The 23994-nt window shown below is 32.3% G+C and overlaps 3 protein-coding genes across 4 annotated transcripts; all 3 read right to left on the bottom strand.

Moving 5' to 3' along the window:
• Nucleotides 1-5776: 5776 nt before the first annotated feature.
• Nucleotides 5777-10202, bottom strand: LOC147381240 (glyceraldehyde-3-phosphate dehydrogenase, cytosolic-like). 2 transcript variants are annotated; one of them, XM_086430651.1, is made up of 5 exons: nt 9815-10201; nt 8519-8587; nt 8047-8178; nt 6060-6202; nt 5777-5880 (listed from the first exon to the last, which is right to left on the bottom strand). In XM_086430651.1, exons 2-5 carry the CDS (start codon nt 8543-8545, stop codon nt 5793-5795), a joined length of 390 nt encoding a protein of 129 aa, XP_086286777.1. In that variant the 5' UTR covers nt 8546-8587; nt 9815-10201; the 3' UTR covers nt 5777-5792. The 2 variants fall into 2 exon arrangements, with proteins under 2 accessions (XP_086286777.1, XP_086286776.1); XM_086430650.1 differs by lacking the exon at nt 8519-8587 and having other exon boundaries at nt 9815-10202.
• Nucleotides 10203-11863: 1661 nt separating this feature from the next.
• LOC147381238 (disease resistance RPP13-like protein 4) lies at nt 11864-23083 on the bottom strand. The gene is made up of 3 exons (XM_086430634.1): nt 22948-23083; nt 22803-22855; nt 11864-14674 (listed from the first exon to the last, which is right to left on the bottom strand). Exon 3 carries the CDS (start codon nt 14655-14657, stop codon nt 13035-13037), a length of 1623 nt encoding a protein of 540 aa, XP_086286760.1. The 5' UTR covers nt 14658-14674; nt 22803-22855; nt 22948-23083; the 3' UTR covers nt 11864-13034.
• On the bottom strand, nt 12042-13028 carry LOC147381239 (disease resistance RPP13-like protein 4). The gene has a single exon (XM_086430675.1). The coding sequence runs from the start codon at nt 13026-13028 to the stop codon at nt 12042-12044; it is 987 nt and encodes a 328-aa protein (XP_086286801.1).
• Nucleotides 23084-23994: the final 911 nt, after the last annotated feature.

The following is a 23994-nucleotide window of genomic DNA, read 5'->3' as shown; positions in this document are numbered from 1 at the left end:
AACATTTTAGATTAGCCAAGTCTAGGAAGGAAAAGAAAAAATGCAAAGAAAAAATCAATTCTAGTTGCTAGACAAGACTTGTAACGCCCTAGATTTTTAAACACGTGTCTTGACGAAATTCGTAGGTAAACAAATAAGAGATTTTTTTAAAGTTGGAATTTAACAAAACCGATTATACCGTTAGATTCGCATTGAAATAGACTATATGATCTCGAAAATCAAAGTTCAGGACATGGACTTTTCAATTAAAACAGAACAAATTGAATAATGACTGTTACATCCTTTTAACACTATAAATACTAAAACCCTCATCCCATTGTTAGTTTTCAGTGCAATATTATTCAGCAGTTGGACCCAACTCCAATTTGAGAAAGGAATATTATTAGTTTTTAGTGCAATAGACATGATTCAAACAAGGTCATTTACATAATTTCTTAAAACTATTTATGGTAGAAAAATTATTATTTTGAAAAACTTTTATATGTGTTAGTAGAAGTAATACTATTTCTGCTTTGACTGCTTTGGCCTTCATTACAAATGTAGCTATAATGTAATTGTCGTTATTATTATTTTCATTGTCACTATTATTATTTTCATTGTCGCTTGAAACGTAGCTATCAATATTGATTTCAGAACAAAGATAATTGTCAATGCAACCATTAATGATGAAGCAGGTAAATCGTTTCAACTAAGATAGAGATTGGACCCATATTTTGATGAAAAAAAAAATTAGATGGCTCCAAATGACTTCAAAATATGCATGAATTTATATTTTTATAAAACTTGAATCCAACTTGAGCCCACTAAGTTTTTAATTAGGACTAGTTTAAAAAGTGTTGTCCACCAAAGGGAAAAATTATATTAAAATAAAAATAAAAAAGTGTTCTGTTTTTATCCCATGGTTTGATAACTGAGATGGAGTGTCATCCTACAATTTGGCAAGATAGTCAATGCGAATCTCAATGATTCGTCTAAGATCCTAGATGATTCATGATATTTTCAAAATATGAGTTTTGATGACTTATATGTTTGTTATTGTGTAAAAATATTTTAATCGTTTCAAACAATAATAATAAAACAATAGAAAGTTATCAGAACCTAAACACGGTTTCTAATTTCATTGTTTAATGTGTTATAAGAAAAGGTCGTGTGGCAATATAAACTCTTATGTTTATTTTCTGACTTTTTAAGGCCAATTTGACACATTATTTTTGCAAGTATTGTTCTTACTATCTTGTATCATCAAATACTTAATTGCCCAAGTTTGCCACCATTTTCTATGATAGTAAGTAGAAACAGAGGTTGGGAGATGAAATTATAGCTCTCAAGCTTAGATATTAAAAAAAAAGGGAGAGATCGAGAAGAAGAGATCGTGTAACTGTGAGATTTATAAAGTCGATGTAAACACATTTGCTGAATCACATAAAAACCATTGTATTCTTTTCTTTTTCATATTTTTCTAATTATTCTATGAGTTTAGTAATGGAATTATGATCGATACCAATTATCACAAAATCAACTTCTACAATATTCATCAACCACCCCATTAGGCATGGCATTTCAGGGACAAATAACATTTAAAGGCAACAATAATGATATGGGTACTCCTTTAGCCAACAAATAAGAATAAACACAATTTAAAAAGAATTGGTCATCTTAGAGGGGAGTCGAACGTCCAAATGCTCCTTTCAAAGTTATAAAAACAAAGAATAATGATTTTTCTATCCTAACATGGCATATGCATAGAGCCATAGATTTTTCCTCAAAATAATTCTAAAGTATAAAAAAACATTAAATCACTATTTCTACCCCTAGGCATATAACAAAATAGAAATTTTTTTTTTTTAAATACCAAACACAATGGAAATACTACAATAATTCAGAAAATCCCCGGAACTCTATATAACCAAATGTACAAAATGATCATTGTGAATTCGGCTAAGAACGTAAAATCAAACCATAATAAATCCCCTCCCCTCAGTTTATGCTCTATATTTGATCCCCTAATTGACATTTGTCCTAAGTTTATTAAAAAAAAACATTTTATTCCTTGCACAAAGCATTCACTACGTGAAAATATCATAAATTCGACGGTCCAAATCCGTCGAATTATGTGACAATTCGTCAGCCTCGACCGTCGAATTGGACTGTCGAATTATGGCTTGTCGAAAAAAAATTCGGCGGTTTAAAACCATAGAAATTTCATCAATTCGACGGCTTAAAACCGTCGAATTACACAATTTCGACGGCTAAAAGGCTGTCGAATTACAAAAGTAGGGATATAGCGACGGTCTTTATTGCCTTTAGCTACGGTCATCGACCGTCGCTATAATTTATTTTTTTATAAAAAAAAAATATTAGAGCTTTAACTGCGGTCACGGCTATCACTATAAGAAAAAAATAATAATAATAATTTTACACCTACCCCCCCTCCCCCTCCCATGTTGCTGAATATTGGAGATACCCCTATATTTTAAAATTAATGACCTTGACCCCAACTAGCAACATGAAAAGACCCAAATGCCCCTCGTCTTCAACTAGAATATGCCAAGAGCACGCCCATTAACCAAACTTCTCCATAGACAGCAACGAAAAACACAATATGCATGTGAAATTTAAACAATTTAAGTGAAAATCAATTTGAAAATAAAAAATGCACCCAAAATACAATCAATCGAACAATCCCACATTCATTCTGAAACCCCAAGAAGAAAAAGGGAACTCATACAATAAATAAGCTTTGAATAAAACACTGAACAATACCTCAAAAACACATTGATTGTCAACAACACCGATGGGACTCCACTCTGCAAGGTAAGAATCTAAAAACATCCATTGATACTTCCCAGTAAAAGCAGCTTGTCCAATGATTCCAATGACAAAAAGTGAAGCAAAATTAGCCTAATCAAGTGCTGCTTTGGTATATATCTAAAACAATCATGATTACAAAGAAATGATTCAGTTTACCTATGTAAATATGAAATTTATGGTTTCATAAACGAAAAGGAAAATTTCCAAAACCAAAGCTAATAAGCCAAAATCACTAAAATATAAAATAAAATACGAAGTCAAGCATACCCTTCTCTGAGCATGTGGACATGCTGAAGCATCTTGTCAATAATCATCTCGACTTGGCCATCACAGTAGGCATCTTCCAAAGTCAACAACCTGGTACACATAGCATCACCCGAGGCTAATAAGCCAAAGTTTCAAAACAAATAACCTAACCCCATATATATATTTGGTGGGTAAGCTGGACTTGAACCCACAGATATTCTTCAGATCATTGGATCACAGTCAACAATTACTTATATACAAACTTCAATTGGTTTAAAAACAAATCAGGACTCATTTTATACAACAAAGACGATTTCTTTTCACAATTAACCAAAACAAGCAGGCAATGATCCAATACAAATAGAGAAAGATTAGTTAGAAACCAATAAATTCCAAAATAACAGACAAAACAACCATTCAGTTAACCCCCATTTTTTGTGAAATTGCAGAAAGAAAAGATTCTACTTGAATTACAATCCAATTGAAATAAAAACAAACAAAACAAAAAGAAAAATTGAATTTTTTTTTCCTTTAAACCCATGTTAGGCCAAAACATCTTTAAAATAAACCAACCAGAAGAAACCATGGTAACTAAGAACAAATTACAGAAGCAACAAACAAAAGAAGAGACATGATTTTGCAGAAGAAAACAAAACACCCAAAAAAAGTTAAAAACCAAATATTGGGAGCAACATGAGAGCAAAACAATCCAAAAACAGATGAACAAACAATGAAAAAAAAAATCTGAAACGTAAAGATCACATTAAGCATTAAAGAACATAAATATATAAGAATAAAAATGCAGCTAAAACAGAATTGAGATTTATGAAAATTACCTCATGCCCATCAAAATACACGACAGTGGCTCCTAGGCCATCTAATCACCACTTCTGCTTTTTGTATCATTGTGTGCCATGAAATTATATATGAAGTTTACACCCGTGCAAATAAAACCAGTGCATCGACAAACGGGATGTTAATGACAAAAGAAATCTTCCAAGATAATAATTCACATGAAACTGAAGGCTAACAACAGCATATATAGAAGATAATAATGTGAGTGTGTTCAAACAAAAAAGGTAAAAACAGAACATAACTAACTCATTCTATCAAATCTAATATGGATGATACTGGATAATGAAGCCAGTCTCCTCACATTACAACAAACTGAGCAGATTATGCAGTTTTCAGAGCCATGTCGTTATTTTATTTATTTATTTATTTATTATTATTTTTGTTGTTGGGGGGGGGGGGGGGGAGTCTTATTGACACATGAATAGCAATTAGTACTCTATCGAATGAATAAAATTTATAGGTCGATAATTAATCCTAAGAACCAAGACACAACCGCATACACGAAGACTGGTTTAATCAAGAACCAAAGTTCAGAGGAAACCCAAACATATATATGTGTACAAACATTCTGTAGAAATGAAAAATCACAACCTCTAGGCTTGCAATTGTGCTATGAAAAAATTCAATAAAGGGCACAAATAAGGTTGCATGTTTAATTTTAGCATGCTAACCATATTACTAATATTCCCTTGAAAGCGAAGATCTTCAAAGAGGGAAAGACAATTGTTCAGTTAGTATCTTCATTTCTCAACGGAGCTTCAATGAAAATGTGTTTGTTGGTTTGATCATGCATCATCTAGAATTGTTTGCCATTAGGTGCCCAAGAAGCCTCAAACATGTAAAAAGTAATGATAGAAGGAATGCTTCAAAAAAGATGAATTAAAACCCATGCCAGGGCCATGAATCAATAGCCATGAACATGATTAAGGATAAAAAAAATTGTTCTACGTTTTTCTCTATCTTATTTCATTTGAATACGGTCTGCTTGACCTTGGGCTTGTACGTTTCCTATCGTCTCTTTAACAAAAAAATTTCATTACAGAGTGGTGTGTGGTGAAAAAAAATGAATTTTACTACGTTTCTCCCCAACGAAATCACAACTACCCAAGTATCCATTACTTCTTTGCTCTAAGAAATATCGAATTCTGTCATCGGATCCAAATTGCAAGATTTTGAAAGAATCCAATCGAATACTCCAAACTCAGCTAAGTTACTCGAAAGTTTTAATTATATACTTTAAATTTTCCAGCAGAAATATCAATTTTCTCAACCTTAGTTCTTACTACTTAGTTCTTGGTTCAACATAAGTTTTCTGTCAATATCAATAAAATAAGATAAGGCTTTGTGTCAATATCAACCCCACTTGTCAATATCATTGTGTTTATCAACAAATTTAATGGGTATTACAGCTGTGAAACTAGTTTCAAGTGATGAGATGACCCAAGTTATTATCATCACAATATATGTTCACATTCATTTACACCCCATCGGCTCCCAGCAGTGGCCATTGAAGTCACATGAAATCCTTTCCTCCACTTCTTGTTTATCCACTTAAATGGGAAAGAGTCACTGACTTTGTACAATTGTTGAGTGTATTGAGTGCATGCAGAAATTTAGCCTTTTAAGGATTGAAAGTAAACACCAACAATGTAGTTGAAATACAAATAAGTTGTGTGCTGTGTATGAGTAGATCTAATCATACCATAGATCTTGAACCATTTGTAACTCCTGGAGGTGGTTCTGAAGGCTCGTGTCTCTCCAATTGAGCTGCATTCTTCACAAAACGGTGCTCCAAAAGCTAGGCCACAAACACAAGTTGACAAGTAGGCTATCAACAAAGTCCAAACAGAAAATTCAATTATTGAAAAAAAGGCTTGTCCTTACCTACTGTCACCCACAAAGTCAGTGGAAACCACGTCATCTTCAGTGTAACCCAAGATTCCCTTTAGCTTGCCCTCAGACTCTTCCCTGAGACCTCAAAAAAGAAATGATATTAAAATATAAAATAAAAATACTAATTTAACACAAAGATCTAGTATTTGCCAAGCTTCTATCTTTGTTAATAGTACTTGGGCATCTACTTATAGTAATTCACTTTTAACTATTTCAACAAGGAATTTAGGAAGTAAATAATTTTCAATCCCTACTTGATAGCAGCTTTGACCTCGTCATAAGTGGCCGCCTTCTCCAGCCTCACAGTAAGATCCACCACAGAGACATCCACCGTGGGTACTCGGAAAGACATCCTGGTCAGTTTCCCATTCAGTGCAGGGAGTACTTTCCTGACAGCCTACACATGCACAAAGTTCATAAGAACATAAGCCAAGTTCTCACAAAGCAGAGAGTCATTGTGTAATACCACAATCATGTACATCATGTATTTCAAGAAATGTGTCATTGTGTCCTGTAAAAATGTATCTATGCTACCAGTGCAATTAGGAAAATGCTGCATCAACACATTCATAGCAATATTGTCCACCATACATCTCCCTTGAGAGATTGTTCATCTTAAAGCTCCAAAGCTAACTACTTGGTTCATAGATGCATTAACAAAATCCTTTATCCTACTTAAGTTGCTACAATTAAACTTGTCAACTAACCCATAATAGGGTTCTAGATTCTCTAGTTAAAGTCTCAAACCACAATGTTGATCATTTAAATCTTTGGCCGACTAGAATAGTTGGAGCCGCAACCTACCAAGTCCAGTCAAGAGACATGTGATGAGTAAATTGATGCATTTTTAGGTGTTTTAAAATGGTCTTATAATCTTAAAACTAGAGCGTTGGGTATCGATTAATTGCCAAAAAAGTAGTACTTATAATCTTATCTCTAATACTCAATTACTCTCTCTCTCTCTCTCTATCATGATTTTAATTACTACTAAGCTTTACCCTTTTATTTATTTATTTTTTGAATAACTATAAGTGTCATGGGTTTCGTTGTGACATCCGCTTCGTGGTTGCTAGTACAATTCGAGGAACAATTGGGCTATAGATTCAACGACAAATAATGTGATCATTATAATGGCTGAAGAAGATAAAACATGCCTAAGCAAATCATCATCTTTATCATCAGTTCTGTCCAAAGTCATATCTAAGTGTCTTCAAATTTTTTAGATAGAAAGAAAAGGATACTAGTAAAGGCAAACAAATGTAAGTAGGCCTTAGATGTCGAGAAGACCAACCAAATCTACAAAATGAGAAAAACTTAACTAAAATCAATGCTTACAACTATGTCCTGTTCAAAAACAAGATCAAGATGGAAAATTCCTTTGCATTCATTGAAAGCGGCAACCTCTGTGGTTGTACCATTAGCATTATGGTGTCATGTGACTGCAGGGAAAAGGTCACATGCCTTGGAGATCAAAGGAATAGATTATTTTTACCACATGAACGAATATTTCAGAATGAGTTTGGAGTCTGCAAGGCGAGATTTTGCTCTCAAAGACGACCAATACACCTCAAGAGGAAGGTGCCCTCCCATAGATTGCCTTAAAAGCAAGTATTGACATGATGTCAAAGTCATATGGAGGCCGTAATGCTAATCAAATAACCAATAATCTTTGACAAATGTTTGTTCTAGTCTTCTAGAATGTCAATGAGGTGAGCTAACTAAAATGCTTATATGGGTTAAATTGTTCTGACTTTTGGATGATGTTGTTAAGTTCTGCATCCCAATTTCTGTTTCCATAATTGAGTGTTGTATGTGAAGTATCTATAAGAATTTCTAAATGTAGTTTTATCTCTTCTTCTTTTTTTATAATTAAAGCATTGATGCCTACACAAGGAATAACAAGGAGAAACCTTCCACTAGATCTGTGAGAAAGTTTTTTTTTTTTTTTTTCTTAAAAAGAAAAATTATACTTGTAATTTGCAAGTCACTAAAGTAGTAAAAATATATATTTGAAATTTATAAGGCATTAAAGCAGTTTTACAAATTATGATACAAATTAACATACAACACTCAATTATGGAAAGACTTTAACAATTTCTTTTACAGTAATGCTGCTAGTAGAGTACCTTTGAGGCTAGCCAACGATACCTTAAAATATAAATACAAAGAGAATATACTCCACAAAAAAGAAAAGCCTTAGAATGAAGGGGCAGGAATAAGGTAATTAATAGCCACACAAACCTCATAAGTTACTGTTCCACCAGACGTTGCTGCTTGACGGAGTGTTACATTGGATATAGCGCCATTTGCCGAAAGAATGCAAACAGCCCATGGACCATGATGAGAAAATGACATTATTATTGAGGATACATGCTGAAATGTAAGCACCCAAAAATAAAAAATAAGTTAGTGACTTAATCAAAATCAACCCAAATTTTTTTTGCAGGGGAAAGCTACAGCATACATAACTATAAAAAACAAGTTGGCATGATAAATGCAAACCAAATTGCAGTAGAAAGCATCAACAAAATGACAAATACAAGGAGCTAGGGAAAGCAGCATCACCAAATCGATTTTATTATAGTTTTCGGCTCCAATTGGATTGTTCACATAATTATCAAAAATTAAGAAATTAAAAAAAAATGCAGCATTTTGATCATCATGAGATCACTACAATCTTAATGAGAGAGAGAGAGAGAGAGAGAGGATAAACCTTGGAATAGGAACCAAGGTCGTACATCTTGCCCAATTAGAAGTCACAGATGTTTTGTACAAGGTAAATCTGAAAACAAGTTAAAAAATACCAAGTCATGCACATTCTACATCAAAGGCAAGGAAACCATAGAGCGCAAAAAGAATGTCAAAGCTAATAAAAAGTGAGAAATAAATCATATCATGTAGCAATAGAGGTTATTTTTTTATGGTGAAGTGCAGTCATGTATCTTGAGACTTACAAATCTATGGTTCCCGAAACTCAGACTTAGAGAGCCTGTTGTGTGTTTTGTGTACAAAGAGCTTATAGCTGGAACAGATGGTCTAGGATAAATAAATAAATAAAAGAAGAAAGAATACCAATGAGGGAAAATGTGTTTATTTGGTAAAGACCAAACATATGGTCTAGGATTTGCTTAGTGGCAAATATGAAGCATAACAAGTCATTGAACTTCAATTGGCACCAAAATTGTTTTAAATATCTGAAGCATGGACACAAAACTCATCTCCACAAATGATGAGTTTGAACCATGATCTTAACAAACCCCATATAACTTTATTAATAAAAAATAAATAATTCAACTTCAAAAAGGCTTACTATTACAATTTAAACAAGCTTTGATAAGCATGCTTCTAATTGTTTTGGTTGAATTTAAGGGCCATGAGCTCCTACCATATTATCCATTGGTTACTACCCTTGATAGCGCAATCTATATCGTGATGTAGACCATCAGAACATAGAAAAGATTTCCTTATCAAATATGTGGACATTTTTTCAACTATTTATCCTAAATTTTTATTGTTTTAAACATCTTAATTCTTCTTAGTGTTGAATTAGACTGCACTCCAAAGTTTTTGGTTGCCAAACCCTTAAATTGTTGTCTACTAAAAGCAGCCCTTTATGTTTTTATCCAAATTCTGAAAATGTTCATACTTCATTGTTCCTTCTTATGTAGACTCAGACAAATTAAATTAACAGTAACATACTAAGTTTAAAAATTCATACTTCATCACAAATCTAATTGAGTTCAATGTCAAAGCTTAGTCATCTAAAAACCTGTAGGTTCTATAATGGATTTGTTTTCAACAAAAAGAGACATTACTTAGCCAAATTCTATGAATTTTCATGATTCATGCATGAACCTTTCAAGCAAGCATGGTAAGAAACAACACATGAACAGAGGAACAAACATGAACAGAGGAACAAATGAATAGCATGATCATTAAAGTTCAATTTAGCATTCTAGAGTGATTTTTTAGGAGTTTTTTTTAGGGCTTTTGAGAGAAATAGACTTACAGATGAGATTTGGAGTGATTTGATCGGTGGCATTGATAAGTGAGCATCAGTTCTTAGGGTTTTCGACTTGAACTCTGATTTCTTCTTCGATTTGAGCTTTGAGAGATTACAAATCCATTGTCGAATGAGTTATCGATCCGAAATGTGCGATTGAGAGATCGTTCGGTGTTGAAATGGGAGATCGAGAGATCGTGATTGAAATCGCAAATCCTGATTGTGAAAGTGATCGAATCAAATCAAGAATCAAATCAAGAGGGATATTTTATTTCGATTGAAATGGAAGAAACTTCTTCAAACTCAAAAATCGATAAAAATGGCTGAGAAGAAAACTTCTTCGATTGAATGTGAGGTTTCGTTTCTTCCCAAAGGCGACATAAACAAAAAGCTTCTTCGATGAGAGATTTTGATCTGTTGGTTCCATCTTCACTGAGATGGCTGAGAAGGCTAAGAATGAAAATGGTGAAGAAGGTCGACTGGTTTGTCTGTTTATTTTTTATTTTTAATAAAAATTTCGGTGATTCGTTGGGCTTGGGCTGTCGAATTTTTTTCTTAAGTATATTGGGCCGGCCCAAATAAACGTGAGACTTGGGCTGCCGAGTTTAATGCTGTAAAAATAACGAATTTTACCTTTTTTGAGGTAGTGATTGAGGAGATGAAATGCAACAAAATACAAGAAAAACTGCCCACAAAGCACACCAAATTTATGGAAAAAAAAATTGGGTATTGGCAGTTAATAAGCTACTTGTTGCTATTCTTCCTCTCTGTTTTCATACTTCAATTTTGTTTCAATAGTTGATTCATTTTTGAAAGTTTTATTAGATTTTTTTTTTTTTTTTTTTAATATCTTGGATTCTGATTTTCTTTTCTTTTCTTTTTTTCCTTTTCCTTTCCTTTTATTTATTTATTTGGTTGATCTTAATTAACAAGATCTTATTTTGGTTTGTTTAGTTGCATTGTACTACAACTTAATTTTGGTACGTTAATGAAGTCATGCTAGTCTGGTTGCGAAAAGTGCAAATCAACAATTCATCTAGTGTCCTTCGGAAAAAAAGAAAAACAATAACAACAATTGAAGTCTTAGCATTGGGAAATTTTATGACCAAGTAAATACAAAATATAAGTCATCTAGCTGTATCTGATCAAATCAACTAATTTGAATAGGCATATTTATAGGACAAAGACCCTCAATGATGCTTCAATTCCAAAGAATATTGGGAAAATTACTTAAAAGACCCTTGTGGAAGGGCATCTTTCTAAATAGTCCTAAGTTTTTAGCGATTGCTTAACTCCACCCCATCTCTCACATTTTTCACGATTGAATGCCCTAACCGTTCAAACTCATCGTTTTCTTCAAAAAATTGAATTTTTAACATTTCAATCGAGTTTTGGAGACTCAATTCTATTAGAAAGGATTTAAGGAAAAAGAAGAAACCATTTTTAAGGATTTATTTATTTAATTTTTTTTTTAATTTTTAAATGAAAATCAATTAAGAATAGTTCTTTTGAATTGAAATCATCTAAACAAGTCGTCATCTAAAGATTTTAGTCGATCTTTCCATTGTATTTTAATCAGAAAAACTTAAATGGAAGACAAATGATAACACAAGAAAATCAACCATTTCTGGGCTAACAAGAATTTGAGCCCCTTTCTCACCCTGAAGGACAGGTAACAGAAGACACAAAATTAATTAAAGCTAGATCTATTGCCAGAATATTATAGACATTGATTGGATGATTGCAACCATTGAGTCAATGTGAATTTCCTTTGAATAGTAACCAACTTATCTTACCTTCTAGAAGAACAAGGAAGATCAGACTTAACTTGGCCCCTTGCACGTGTGTTACTAAGCAATTTATGGGCTTACTGTTAGATGATAAAATGCAGGAAGTGTACATCATGAAGTAATATGGAATGCAATTGTACGGGGCACGTGCAGCCCCCTCTTCACACACACATCAATAAATAAATTTCTTTCTGGGATTAATACTAGTGAAGACCTCTGTTTCTTGATTGGAAAAAAAAACAGACAAACAATAAGATTAATTAATTCATCTACTCACATTTAATATCATTGTAGCAGACAACAGTTGATGATTTATTTCAAGGTTCACATTACAACAAACAAACAAACAAATAAACAAGTAAACACACAATCAATAAATAAAAAGCGAGCATGCAGTTCCGTAGTCAAAGAGATTCTCACCATATGAGATAGCTCCAAGGAGTTTAATTTCCCAGTCGTCCTGCTTCTTCTTCATGCTCCTCTTCTTTCACCCAAGTGCTGTCATCATAATTCCAAGGAGGTGACGTGAGTTTGTCACAATTATCAACTGTAAGTTTTCTTAAGAATGGCATTGCCTTTTTCATCCTAAGCCAATCTACCTCCAACTTTGGCAAAATATCCAAGATTAAGTTCTCTAATTCCCAAACCACATTGTCATTCCCAAAGAACTTTGTACTCATTCTAGTAATATTTCCTGAAGAATAGATCATAAGTCGTTGCAAATTTGGAAGAGTAGTTGGATTGATCCATGCTGGTGTCGTTTCTCCTGGATACCTTATGAATCGTAGTTCTTGAAGCTTCTGAAGAGGAGGAATCTCATAATCAACTTTCCCTATGATTTGCTCACTTATCCCATCTTTGAATTCTACCACAAACAACTTAAGTTGTCTAAGCTCAGATAAGACTTTCAGTTCCGCTTCTTTTAAATGATCTTCAGAATCGATGATAATAAAGAGATTTCTGAGTAGCATCAACGTTTTCAAGTCAGAAAGGTGACACCCATCTTCAACATTGGAATTTGCAAGCCTAAACTCCCAAAGTTCATCAAGGTTTGCTAGCTTTCCAACTCCCCTGGGTAGATACTCTATTTGTTCACATTCAATTAAAAGCAACCTGCTTAGTTTCTCCAAAGTCGTCACTTGTCTAGGAAGCCCTTTTAAATTCTCACACTGACATAGAAGAAGAACTTGAAGGTTTTGAAGATTTTCTATAGAATCCGGCTGTTCATCCAAACACGACCTTACTATTGTGAGACAAATTAGATGTGACAGAGATCCTATCTCACTCCACCAATTCACCTTGGAAGGGACATTTTCTGAAATGTTATGGGTGTTGAAACTGATGTGTAAAATCCTCAACCATTTTAATTGCGGTAATTTGGGTCCAACATTTGATGCAAACTCCACTTCGTACAAATCCAACCCGATCATTGTCCGCTACAATTGGGAATTAATTTGATCAATCTTTGAATTCTCAATATATAGTCGGCGTGAATCATTTGTACAAGTTATCATGCCACAGTCATCCAATCCCCAAAATTTTTCTTCCTTGGCAATCTTTATAATCATGTCGCGTACCACATCATGGATTCTCCATATTTCAAATCTTGTTCCATAGGTGTCCTTCTTTACACCTAATATTAAACTACGACCGTTTAATTCATCAAGGTATTCTAATCCAATCTCCCATGCAGTCCTCCCATCCCTTGGTCGAACAAAGCCCTCACCAATCCACCACCAAACTATATCAAAAGAACTTATCTCACAATCTTCTGGGAATGCTGCGAAATACAACATACAAGGCTTCAAATGTTTAGGAAGCTCTTCATAACTCAACTGCAATGGAGAGAAAATCAACTCATCTTGGACCGCCAACTCTTGCTTTAGATGCATAGATATTCGTTTCCATTCATGGACAGAATCCCCTTTCCCTATCATCACCCCACCAACGACTTTGATTGCCAAAGGAAGCCCTTTACATTGAGAAACTATCTCCTTGCCGATGTGCTCTATTTTTCGATTTGGACATTGAACTCCATTGTTTGTAAATACTATTTTGGTGAATAATAACCATTCATCTCCATTGGAAAGAACTTTTGGACGATGTATGTGCTTCTCAATGGCCCCCATTGATCGTGCCATTACCTCATTCCTTGTCGTAACAATAACACAACCACCCTTGTTTGTATGAGACAAAGTGGACTTCAAGCTCTCCCACCATGACCCTTCATCTATTCTCCAAACGTCATCCAAAATAATCAAGTGCCTCTTCCCATCCAACTGTTTACGTAGTTCTTCCAATAGACCACCAACATCAATGTCTGATAAATTCTTGTCCACATTCAGTTTTCTTAAAAGATTTTTGATTAATTCATCATATTTGACGGTTTGGGAAACTGTCGCAAGAAAGATACATTCGAAGGATTCCTTCAATTGAAGATCATTCATTATCTTTTGAGCCAGGGTCGTTTTACCTATTCCACCCATGCCCACAATCCCAATGACCCTCATGGGTCCACTTGCATCCATGACCCATTGTTTAATTTTCTTCGCATCATCTTCTAGGCCTACTATTTCAGTATCATTCACCATGATTGGATATCTTATTGGTCGACTAGTTCCGGCATGTTCATCACTTGGAAGATTGACAGTTGACGGCAGGTAAGTTTTCATTTTCTCTCTAAGATCTCCTATTTCTTGATTTATTTCACTCAATCTCTTTCCCATTTGATAACGATGTTTTAATAATGAAAGAGAGATGCAACACAGGAACTTGTATTTCCGTCTTCGTCTTTGTCGTCGTCTTAGAAACAACTCACAATCTTCTGTAATGTTCTCAGTTTCATATAATAATTCTGTTAGTTCCCTTGCAACAATTTTTAAAGGTCCCTTTCGATCATTTATCCTTATGTTATTTGCGACTTCGAGGAAGCTTTGCATGTGAGGAAGCTCCTTTTGCATTTTCCTGAACTGTTTGTGGAATTCAAGCACTTGACGCCCTTCATTTAAGAGACTTTCAAGCAATTTTTCTACTAGAACACTGACAACTGCTTCCGCCATTTTCTTGTAAAACTTCACTGTGTAATTACAACAATACAAGTGTACATTTTTGTTAGTAAAGTTTAATGTTTCTCTGTGTAATTACAATAATACATGTATGTATGCTTGTTATCTTTTCTATATTTCCCTGTCATCATCCACATAATTTCTCTCTTGAAGTGAAAAATAAAAAATAAAAAAATAAAAATTAATTAGAAATTCAAGAAACAGAGGATTGTAGAGAGAGGGGGAGCGAACATAATGCATGTTATGTGATAGAGGGAAGAGAAAAAGTATGGGGTCTACAATGCAATTTGAGGGGTGGGAGGATGTAATTAAATTAAACTTTATAAAAGATCATTTTTAAACGATCTCCACCGTTAAATCTATGTAGATCTAACAATTGTATTGTGCTTGGCCAAATATTTTGGCCATTTTGATGTTGCATCTCTTTCATGTTGTCTTGGATGATATAAAGCATTTAACTCTAGTTTACAATTTATGACAGTTTCTATTGGCATCCCAACTTTTACTTATTACACTCCAATTTCTTAAAGTAAAACGCACCTTTCAAATATAATAGAGTTTTGGCTCAAATTATAATTCAATATTACAAAACATTATAACACATTCAAACAAGTTCAGTTGATTACCATAAGAGAGCTTCTATTAACATCCCATCCCAACTTTTACTTATTATCAACCATACACTTATCTTTTTTATTTTTAATTGGACTATAATAAGTAAAAGTTGTTCGTGTATATTTATATAAAATAATTTATAAATGTTTTTATGAAATAGGGAATATTAGAATATGTCTAATCATAAATTCATATTTTATTTTGATAATAAATATTAAAATTCTAACAAAATTAATTATTTTGATTAAAATATACAAAATCCCGATTGATTCAATCGAGTTTTACCAACTCGGATGAGATTTTCAAAATATCGTCTAAATGATATCGAGATGACTTGGGCAAGTTATCTCAGTCTCGGACGAGATTTGAAACCATGCTACGGAGGAGGTTTAAGAATTTGTATTATTGATTAGAGTATTAGATGTGAAGCATTGTAATAATGTGTACAATAATTGCACCGAATCTTGTCTATTAAGATTTAGGGAGATTTAAATATAGTAGATTAGTAAGAGATTTGAACTGATTGTGGTTATTTAATCTGTTAGAGTTTGTTACTAGTTTCTAAATAAACCCTATTTGGGTCTTGTAATCATCATAAAAAATAAATCATATATCAGCATTTCACATAGTATGAGAGTTCGAGCTCCAATGAGCACACTGATCTCGCTGTGTCGTTCTTTCATCGGTGGTGTGGTCATATAGTTGGCATAATCCAATTCATCCATTTCATAGAATTTCATGTTTTTTTTTTAAATATTTCATCAGACATTACTTGAGCAGTCAAAACTTCTATCATCTAAATCTCTACATCGACACATAAAAAGATCACCTATTCTTGTTCAGATTTTTCTTCAAATGTCTACTATGAAAGATATACACATGCAGATCTAAAATCAGAAGAAGATGATGAAAAAAGATGGCTCCAAACGAATCAACAAGATCAGATCTATGACTCTTCCCTGAAGATCATCCAAGCATCACCTCAACAAACATTTCTTAAATGATTACTTGTTGGAGATAAAGCCTACCTCTTAAGATTCCTGACATTTTAAATTAGCCAAGTCCAAGAAGGAAAAGAAAAAAATGTGAAAAAAAGATCAGTTCTAGTTTTTGGGCAAGACTTGTAACGCCCTAGATTTTTAAACACATGTCTCGACGAAATTCGTAGGTCCACAAATAAGAGATTTTTTTAAAGTTGGAATTTAATAAAATCGATTATACCATTACATTTGCACTGAATACACTATAAGATCGCAAAAATCAAAGTTCAGGACATGTACTTTTCAATTAAAACAGAACAAATTAAATAATGACCGTTACATCCTTTTAACACTATAAATACTAAAACCCTAATCCCATTGTAATCTTCTACTTTCTTAAGTTTTTATTTTTATTTTTATCACTAGTCATCATTTAGTTTTATCATTTGATTTTTACGTAGGTTTTATCAAGATCTAAGAAATGAATCTTAAAATAAAATCGATTCGGATTTCATATAAGACGAACCAGACAACGTAGGAAACAAGGAGGTGGATCCAAATTTCTTGTTCTAAAGAAAACCTAATTTGAGTAGTATTGTGATCTTGGTAGTGAGAGTTTTGTTGGATCTTTTACAATTCATATAAAAAAATTAGTTAAATATTTTATTACAATTTCTTTCCCTTTTAATAGAAATTGAATTTTAGATATACTAAAAATATAATTATGAGATCAATAGAAATTTTTTGTATTCTATAGATGAATTATATCAAATAAATTTACATGAATAATTATGCTTTTGAATGTTAATATAAATTTGTGATTTAATTCTTGAATGATCATACTTGTGCATAAAGTGTGGTAAATTATATTATAATCCTACATTGCATATAATGATGAAAGGAAGTTGTAATTGAAAAAAATATAAGTAAGAAAATCCTGTATAGAAGATCTCGTGTATAGAGATGACCTAATGGTTGGCTGAGCCGGATTATTGATCGGATTATACTTAACGATTGACTAACCCAAGTAATAGTCAGTTTAGGTGTGTAGACCTTATGCAATCACATTTTTTTGCATCATTGATTGTCTTGTAAATAAATAAACTTAGATTAATTAATTTCGTATGAAATATTTTAGAATTATCAAACTCACCCTTGCGATTAACATTTTCAAGTTAAGTTTACTCGGGAAATTAGTGTAACGGGAGTGGAGAATAAATTTTAGGAAATTATTATTTTTTATTTATTTATTTTAAGATATAATTTCTTTTTCTAAATTGGAGTGATGATTTATACATTGACGATATTTTTAAGGAGAATTTGCCTTGATGAATAAATAAAGTTTTGGTGGATCATTTGACTTTTATATTTTTGTAATTTTCATGATCTCCATAGATAAACTTTTTACTTGAAATTTTTTTCATAGGCTTCTCATATACCTGAGAAGTTCTAAGAATCTTTTTTGGAATTACCTTTGATCGTTTGGTATTTTAAACATATTTATCATTGATGACAATTTTTTATTTTTTTCTGTAATGAAATACTATATTGTTTATTTCCAATCAAAATCACACCAATTTTTGTTAATATTTTGAAAATATGTAAAACATGAAAGTTGTAGAGTTTTCTACCTATTTTTACACCATTTTGGTTTCAAAAAAAATTGATAAAATGAAATTTATATGAGTTTTACACCGAACACATATCAAGATTCAGAGTATGCGGGAATTTTTAATTAAAAGTTATGTTTTGATATATTCTCATTGAAAATACCATATAGTGAATTATTTATTTATTATTTTCATAATCCTTAATTTTTACTCTTGAATATAGACTATGACATTTCTTTATTTCGATTGAACATTAGTAGGTTAGATAAAAAAAAAAAAAAAAGATTTTATCATATTTGGAGGTGTTTAGTATTTTTATTAGTCATGAATACATTATTTAATTATTAATATATTTCTTAAAGTTTTCGAATTGATATTATGAATATCGATATGAATTTTCTCCACCGATTTATAATTTTCAAAACCGTAGGTATCTCAAAACTAGTTAGCTACTAGAGATTAATATGTTTGTTTTTCTCTCTATTTGACTTTAATCTAATTAATATGTTAAATTAAATTGAATGTCATGCCAATCACACCTGGGTTATAGATATTTGAATAGAATCAAAATATTGAGTCGAGTCATTAGATTCGAAATTCGGGGTCTGACAAGACATCATAATGGGTATATAAGCAAGATTAATTTGGTGCATCTTGTATATGGTATACAGCAACTCCAATTCCCAACTTATACAACAATCCATTATACAGCCATGGCAACATCCAAGTTTGGGCCCAAACACGCGAAGACCATTTTTCTGGTTAAAAATGCTTATGTGTTTGTTTTTTTTGGTAAGTAAAAATGCTATGGGTTTGATATAGCCCAAAGCTCCCTAGATCCACATGAGCCTTTCAATCATTTACGATCAAGCTCATAAGGTCCATAGAGATCCATTTTCATGTTTAAGACCCAATAGAGGTCATTGCCAATGATTGAGCCCATGGAGCCGACATAGAGCTTATTTTTCTAGCCCATTAGAAACCACATTTTCGGACGAAAATCGGCTAGATTTGGGTCTAGCCAAAATCGATCATGGCCCATTAGAGTTGAGCAGTTAGCTCTTTTGATTTAGATACATCATTTTTTTTTCCGGGCAAACAATCACAAGTTAAGCAGATTTCGTGGATTTTAACCACATCAACATCGTTTTTTCAACTCGTATTAGTATTGAAGGCTCTTCTTTGACAATTCTTTTCTTTGAAGTTATTGATTTTTCAACAAACTAAAGTTGATCCTTGATCACCATTAATTTGAGGGGGGATGTTAGTATTAGATGTGAAGCATTGTAATAAGGTGTACAATGATACATCAAATCATATCTATGAAGATTTAGGTGGTGTTTGTTTGCGCTATTTTTCAGTGCTTATTGCTGAAAAAAATTAAATTCAGCACTTTTGTCAAAATAGCGCCTTTGTTTACTCGTGCTAATTGCTGAAAATAAGTGAAAAAAATTCAGCACTATTTTGATGCTGAAAAAAAGTGCTGAAGCAGTAAGCACTTCGCTTTTTCAACACGGACAAGTATGCCATTTGTTTTTTTGAGCATGGACAACTATGCCCTTATTCTTAAAAGGATATTACCTCTTATATCCCATGGATAAGTATATAGACACCCCACAAATTAATAAACCCACACCATAGCTAAATTATTTTGTCTTATATGGGTTAAAATTTTTGGAATGAGTTGATTTTTGGTGAGGATGATCTCTACAATGAGGAGATCATTCTCACAAAAAATCAGCACATCTTGAAACTTTTAACCCTATCAAAACAAGTTCAAGAATCGTAAATTGTCCATTTTTTTTTTTTTGAAAACTATTTTTAACGAGTTAGAAGTTTCAAAATAAACTGATTTTTGGTGAGGATGATCTCTAGACCATATAAATTATCCTCACTAAAAATTTGGTCATTCCAAAAATTTTAATCCATATAAAACAAAACAAAAAATGGCTATAGTGTGGGTTGCCCTTATTAATTCATAGGGTGCTTTTATAATTACACATCCTTCATTTCCATCGAAAATTATTCATAAAAAATTAAGTTCTTTTTAAAGTTGATTTCAAATTTTGGTGACTTGTATGACATTATTATTTTTAATTTGAAATTTGTGGGCTTTTATAAATAGAAATTATTATTTATAAATTGAAGATTTGAGTATTATTTATTATTTAAAAATAAAATGTATTTTAATTTTATAAGAAATAATATATTTTATTGTGTTTGATAATAAATAAGCATTTAAAACATGCAAACAATGTATAATATGATTGTAAGGGTAACAAAGACAATTTATCAGTTTCAGCAATGTGTAATAAACATGATTCAGCATCTAAACAAACAACTTTTTTAGCACTTAAATTCAGCGCTTATAAGTTTCAGCGCTTAATGCTATTTAGCACTTATTTTTTTCAGTTTAACAAACAGCACCTTAGATATAATAGATTAGTTAGAGATTTGAATTGATTGTGGTTATCTAATTTGATAGATTTTGTTATTAGTTTCTATACAAACCCTATTAGGTTCATGTAATCATCACAAAGAATAAATCAAATATCATCATTTCACATTATCCTGGTCGAGTCATCTAGTTTCAAATGAGCAAATTCGATGCAAAACGAGATAACTATGAAGTCGAAAGTACATAATTTGTTATAGTGATTTGAATATTGAAGAACTAGAATTTATAGGCTGAAGACTAAAGTCTTAAAAAATAAATTATTATAGACCATGGTTTCAAAACTCAAATTGACGTCTTGTCTCGTTCATGAATGAGACCGACTTGTCTCAGACGAGTTAAACCATTTAACTCGGTTTACAATTATTATTTCATAAATATTTATACAAAAATAATTATAATTTTTTAAAGAAAATAAGGTAGATTAGAACATGTTTAGTAATAAAATCATATTTTATTCATATACTAAATGCTTAATTTTTTTTTTAAAATTAACTATTTTAATTAAAATATAAAAAATCCCAATTGGCACGAATGACTTTTACTGACTTGGCCGATATTTTCAATATTGTTTGAGTCATCTAGTCTTTCTCGTGAGATTTTGCATATGTGAGTCACTATGTCTATTTGTCTCGTTCATGGACAATACCGAGATTTAAAATCACGCCTCTAATCCATTGTTAGTAATTGATTGCATAATTTTCAGGTGCTTAATTTAGTAAACCCTGGATGTTGTCCTCCCATTGTTGAATCCCTTTTTATTGAATTTTTCTTTTTCAATTTAATTTGTAATTCTAGATACCTATATTGTGGAGTACGAATTTGTTGTTTAAGATTTATGTGTTAAGTGTATTGACCAATGGCATGATGCCACATGTATAGAAAAAAAGTATGCTAGATTAGTCAGTGGAGAGAAACTTTAGGGAGGAAATTTTTGAACGGCTGAGAGCTTTTAGATTTTAAGTATTTTTTCAATACACATGGTAAAATCATAGCAGTTCATCAGCTTAGCTCAAAAAACTTTTAACAACAAATTTGTACACTTGTGTGTGAAATGCTATGGTGTGTAGCCTGTAATGGTTCACAAAAATTCCTTAATTGTATATGATGTCATACAAATATCATGTTGGTTTAGGCATGATGTGCATAAATTAGACCATAATATGAGAATCTGACTTGCTTTTTTGATTCACTAGTGTGTAACATAAAATGCATTACTTCACCAAAAATGTCATCCAAATGATTAAGGGTCTCACAAGGGTAGTTTTCTTGGGAATATTGGGAACTTAAGAAAATTAGACAAATTTATCCTCTAAGGCAATTGAGAGAAGGACAAGTCCAAGACTCAAAATTCTACCATTTTCTCTCCTTGAAGAATGTGAATGACGGAGACCACTACAATGGTGGTTTAGGAGTTGTGAGAAGAATGTGTATCGTCCACTTGGTATTAAAGGAAACCGAGTAAGAAAGTCATTGTGAAACATTCACGAAATTGTTGCATCTAAGTTTGGAGACGACTCATCCAATATTTTTCAAAATCACGGCTGAGATTATGAAAACTTCTCCATGCCAACCAATTTTGATATGTTTCCATATAAAATAATTATTTTTTTAACTAATTAATTTAAGTATTTAAACTTTAGAGTCATGGGGCTACCAAAGTAAAAGAAACAATCGACCAATGTCAAAAATGGGAAGCAGACCGATGGAGTAGAACACTATATACTGCCAAGGATAGATCTATTTGTGAATATTTAGCAGAAGATCTCAAGTCTACTTTTACCAATAAAAAAAAGGGGAAAGATAGCACACTACCGGAAGAAAGGGTAAAATCGACTTCAAGGTCCGTGAATTTGACTAAATCCAGGCAATTTTGACGAATCTCGGCTTTCAATTTACCCTTTTTTCACTTAGTGCCCATTATGTGAAAATTGGAGAATTCTACAAGAAAATTCGATGGACCTAGGCTTAGAAACCAAATTTTGACGGTCAAGGGCCGTCAAATTTTTTTATGTTCCCTAGATTCAATCGCATTCGACAGCTTAGAGCAGTCAAATTTCTCCACTCCATTAATTTGAGGGTTTTGGCCCGTCGAAAAAAATATTCCCAAAAAATATTAGTGTCTTTTAGACAATGCATCGTCAACCGAGGAATATTTGAAACGCTTAGATAGGATCCTAATTGATCTGTATATTTATTGATTGACTAGGTGACTATGATCAATAAGGCAACTCATTTTTATTTTCAATCGAGAGAAGTATATTAAATATGATTCATTATGAAGAGAACAACATATGCTTAACTAATCGAATAATCCAACGGTTAGGATTTTATGCAAATCCCTGTGATAATTATCTAAAGAAAAACTACCAACAATTGGATTTTGATCCTTTGTTATTTCTTGCGTCCATTAAAATAAGGAAATTAAAAGAAATGATAAAAACCATCATACAAATGGAAAGAAAATATAACCACTTACAAGAATTTTGGTAATTTATATCTTCTCTTCTCTCTATTGTGGGATTTAGTTACCTGCACCGATTCAGACTTTTCTCTCAAGTTTAAAATCTTAAACACAATAATAATAATAATAAATTTTGTAGAGAGAGGATTTTGGTTCGTACCTGTTTCACAGTCGCCTATGGATTAGGGTTTCTTCTGAATAGGAGAGATGCAGAGAGGAAAGATGAGATGAGAAAAGCTTTGATGACTTTTGAGTGGGGATGGTATCTTTCAACTTATTTATTCAAATGTGCCTCCACCTAACATGCACAAAGACCAACTAGGAGGATATTAATAATCTAGTCACTTGAAAACAATAAGAATCTTATTGAATTATTAGGTTCCACCGACTAAACATAGATTATAGAATTATAATTGAAGCAGGTGAGCTATTAACGGTGCAAGTGGCAATAAATAAAGAAATTCAGGGGTCTATTTTTTATTATCTCCGTAATATTTCTTCCATTTAAAAGAAGAAAAATTGAATACTTGACCTAGGTAATTGAATTTGATCCAATTGATCATAAAATAGTCTATTAGGATCCTACGAAACAAGGAGTTGGACTACTATCAACCCTACAAGATACGTGGCAGTGTGGCACATTCTCCATGGATTGGACCTAGACGATTAGAATCCAATAAGTGAAAATCGAAAAATTTGACAGGTCAAAGCTCATAAATTTTATAAATCGAATTTCGATGGCCCATGGCCGTTGAAATTTTTTTATGTTCCCTAATTCAACGGTTTAGAGCCAACAAATTTCTCCCATGCTCCATTAATTTTACGGTTTCAGTTTGTAAAAAAAATATTGACAAAGAAAAATTTGACACCTTGGCCCGTCAAATTTTATAAAATTCGACCGCCTTGGGCCATCAAATATAGGTTTTTTCCATGTTGTGATCAGCAGTTGGAACCCAACTCCAATTTGAGAAAGGAATATTATTAGCTTTCAGTGCAATAGACATGATTCAAACTAGGTCATTTACATAATTTCTTAAAACTATTTATGGTAGAAAAATTATTATTTTGAAAAACTTTTATTTGTGTTAGTGGAACTAATACTATTTCTGCTTTGACTGCTTTCACATTCATTGCAAATGTAGCTATAATGTAATTGTCGTTATTATTATTTTCATTGTCGCTTGAAACGTAGCTATCAATACTGATT

This window comes from Akebia trifoliata, unplaced genomic scaffold (genome assembly GCF_017979445.1).
Source record: "Akebia trifoliata isolate Shusen 1 unplaced genomic scaffold, ASM1797944v1 Contig00608_ERROPOS3031104, whole genome shotgun sequence".
Classification (NCBI taxonomy): Eukaryota; Viridiplantae; Streptophyta; class Magnoliopsida; order Ranunculales; family Lardizabalaceae; genus Akebia; species Akebia trifoliata.
Note: the sequence above shows the minus strand (reverse complement) of the source record. Positions and strands in the feature narration are given on the sequence as shown.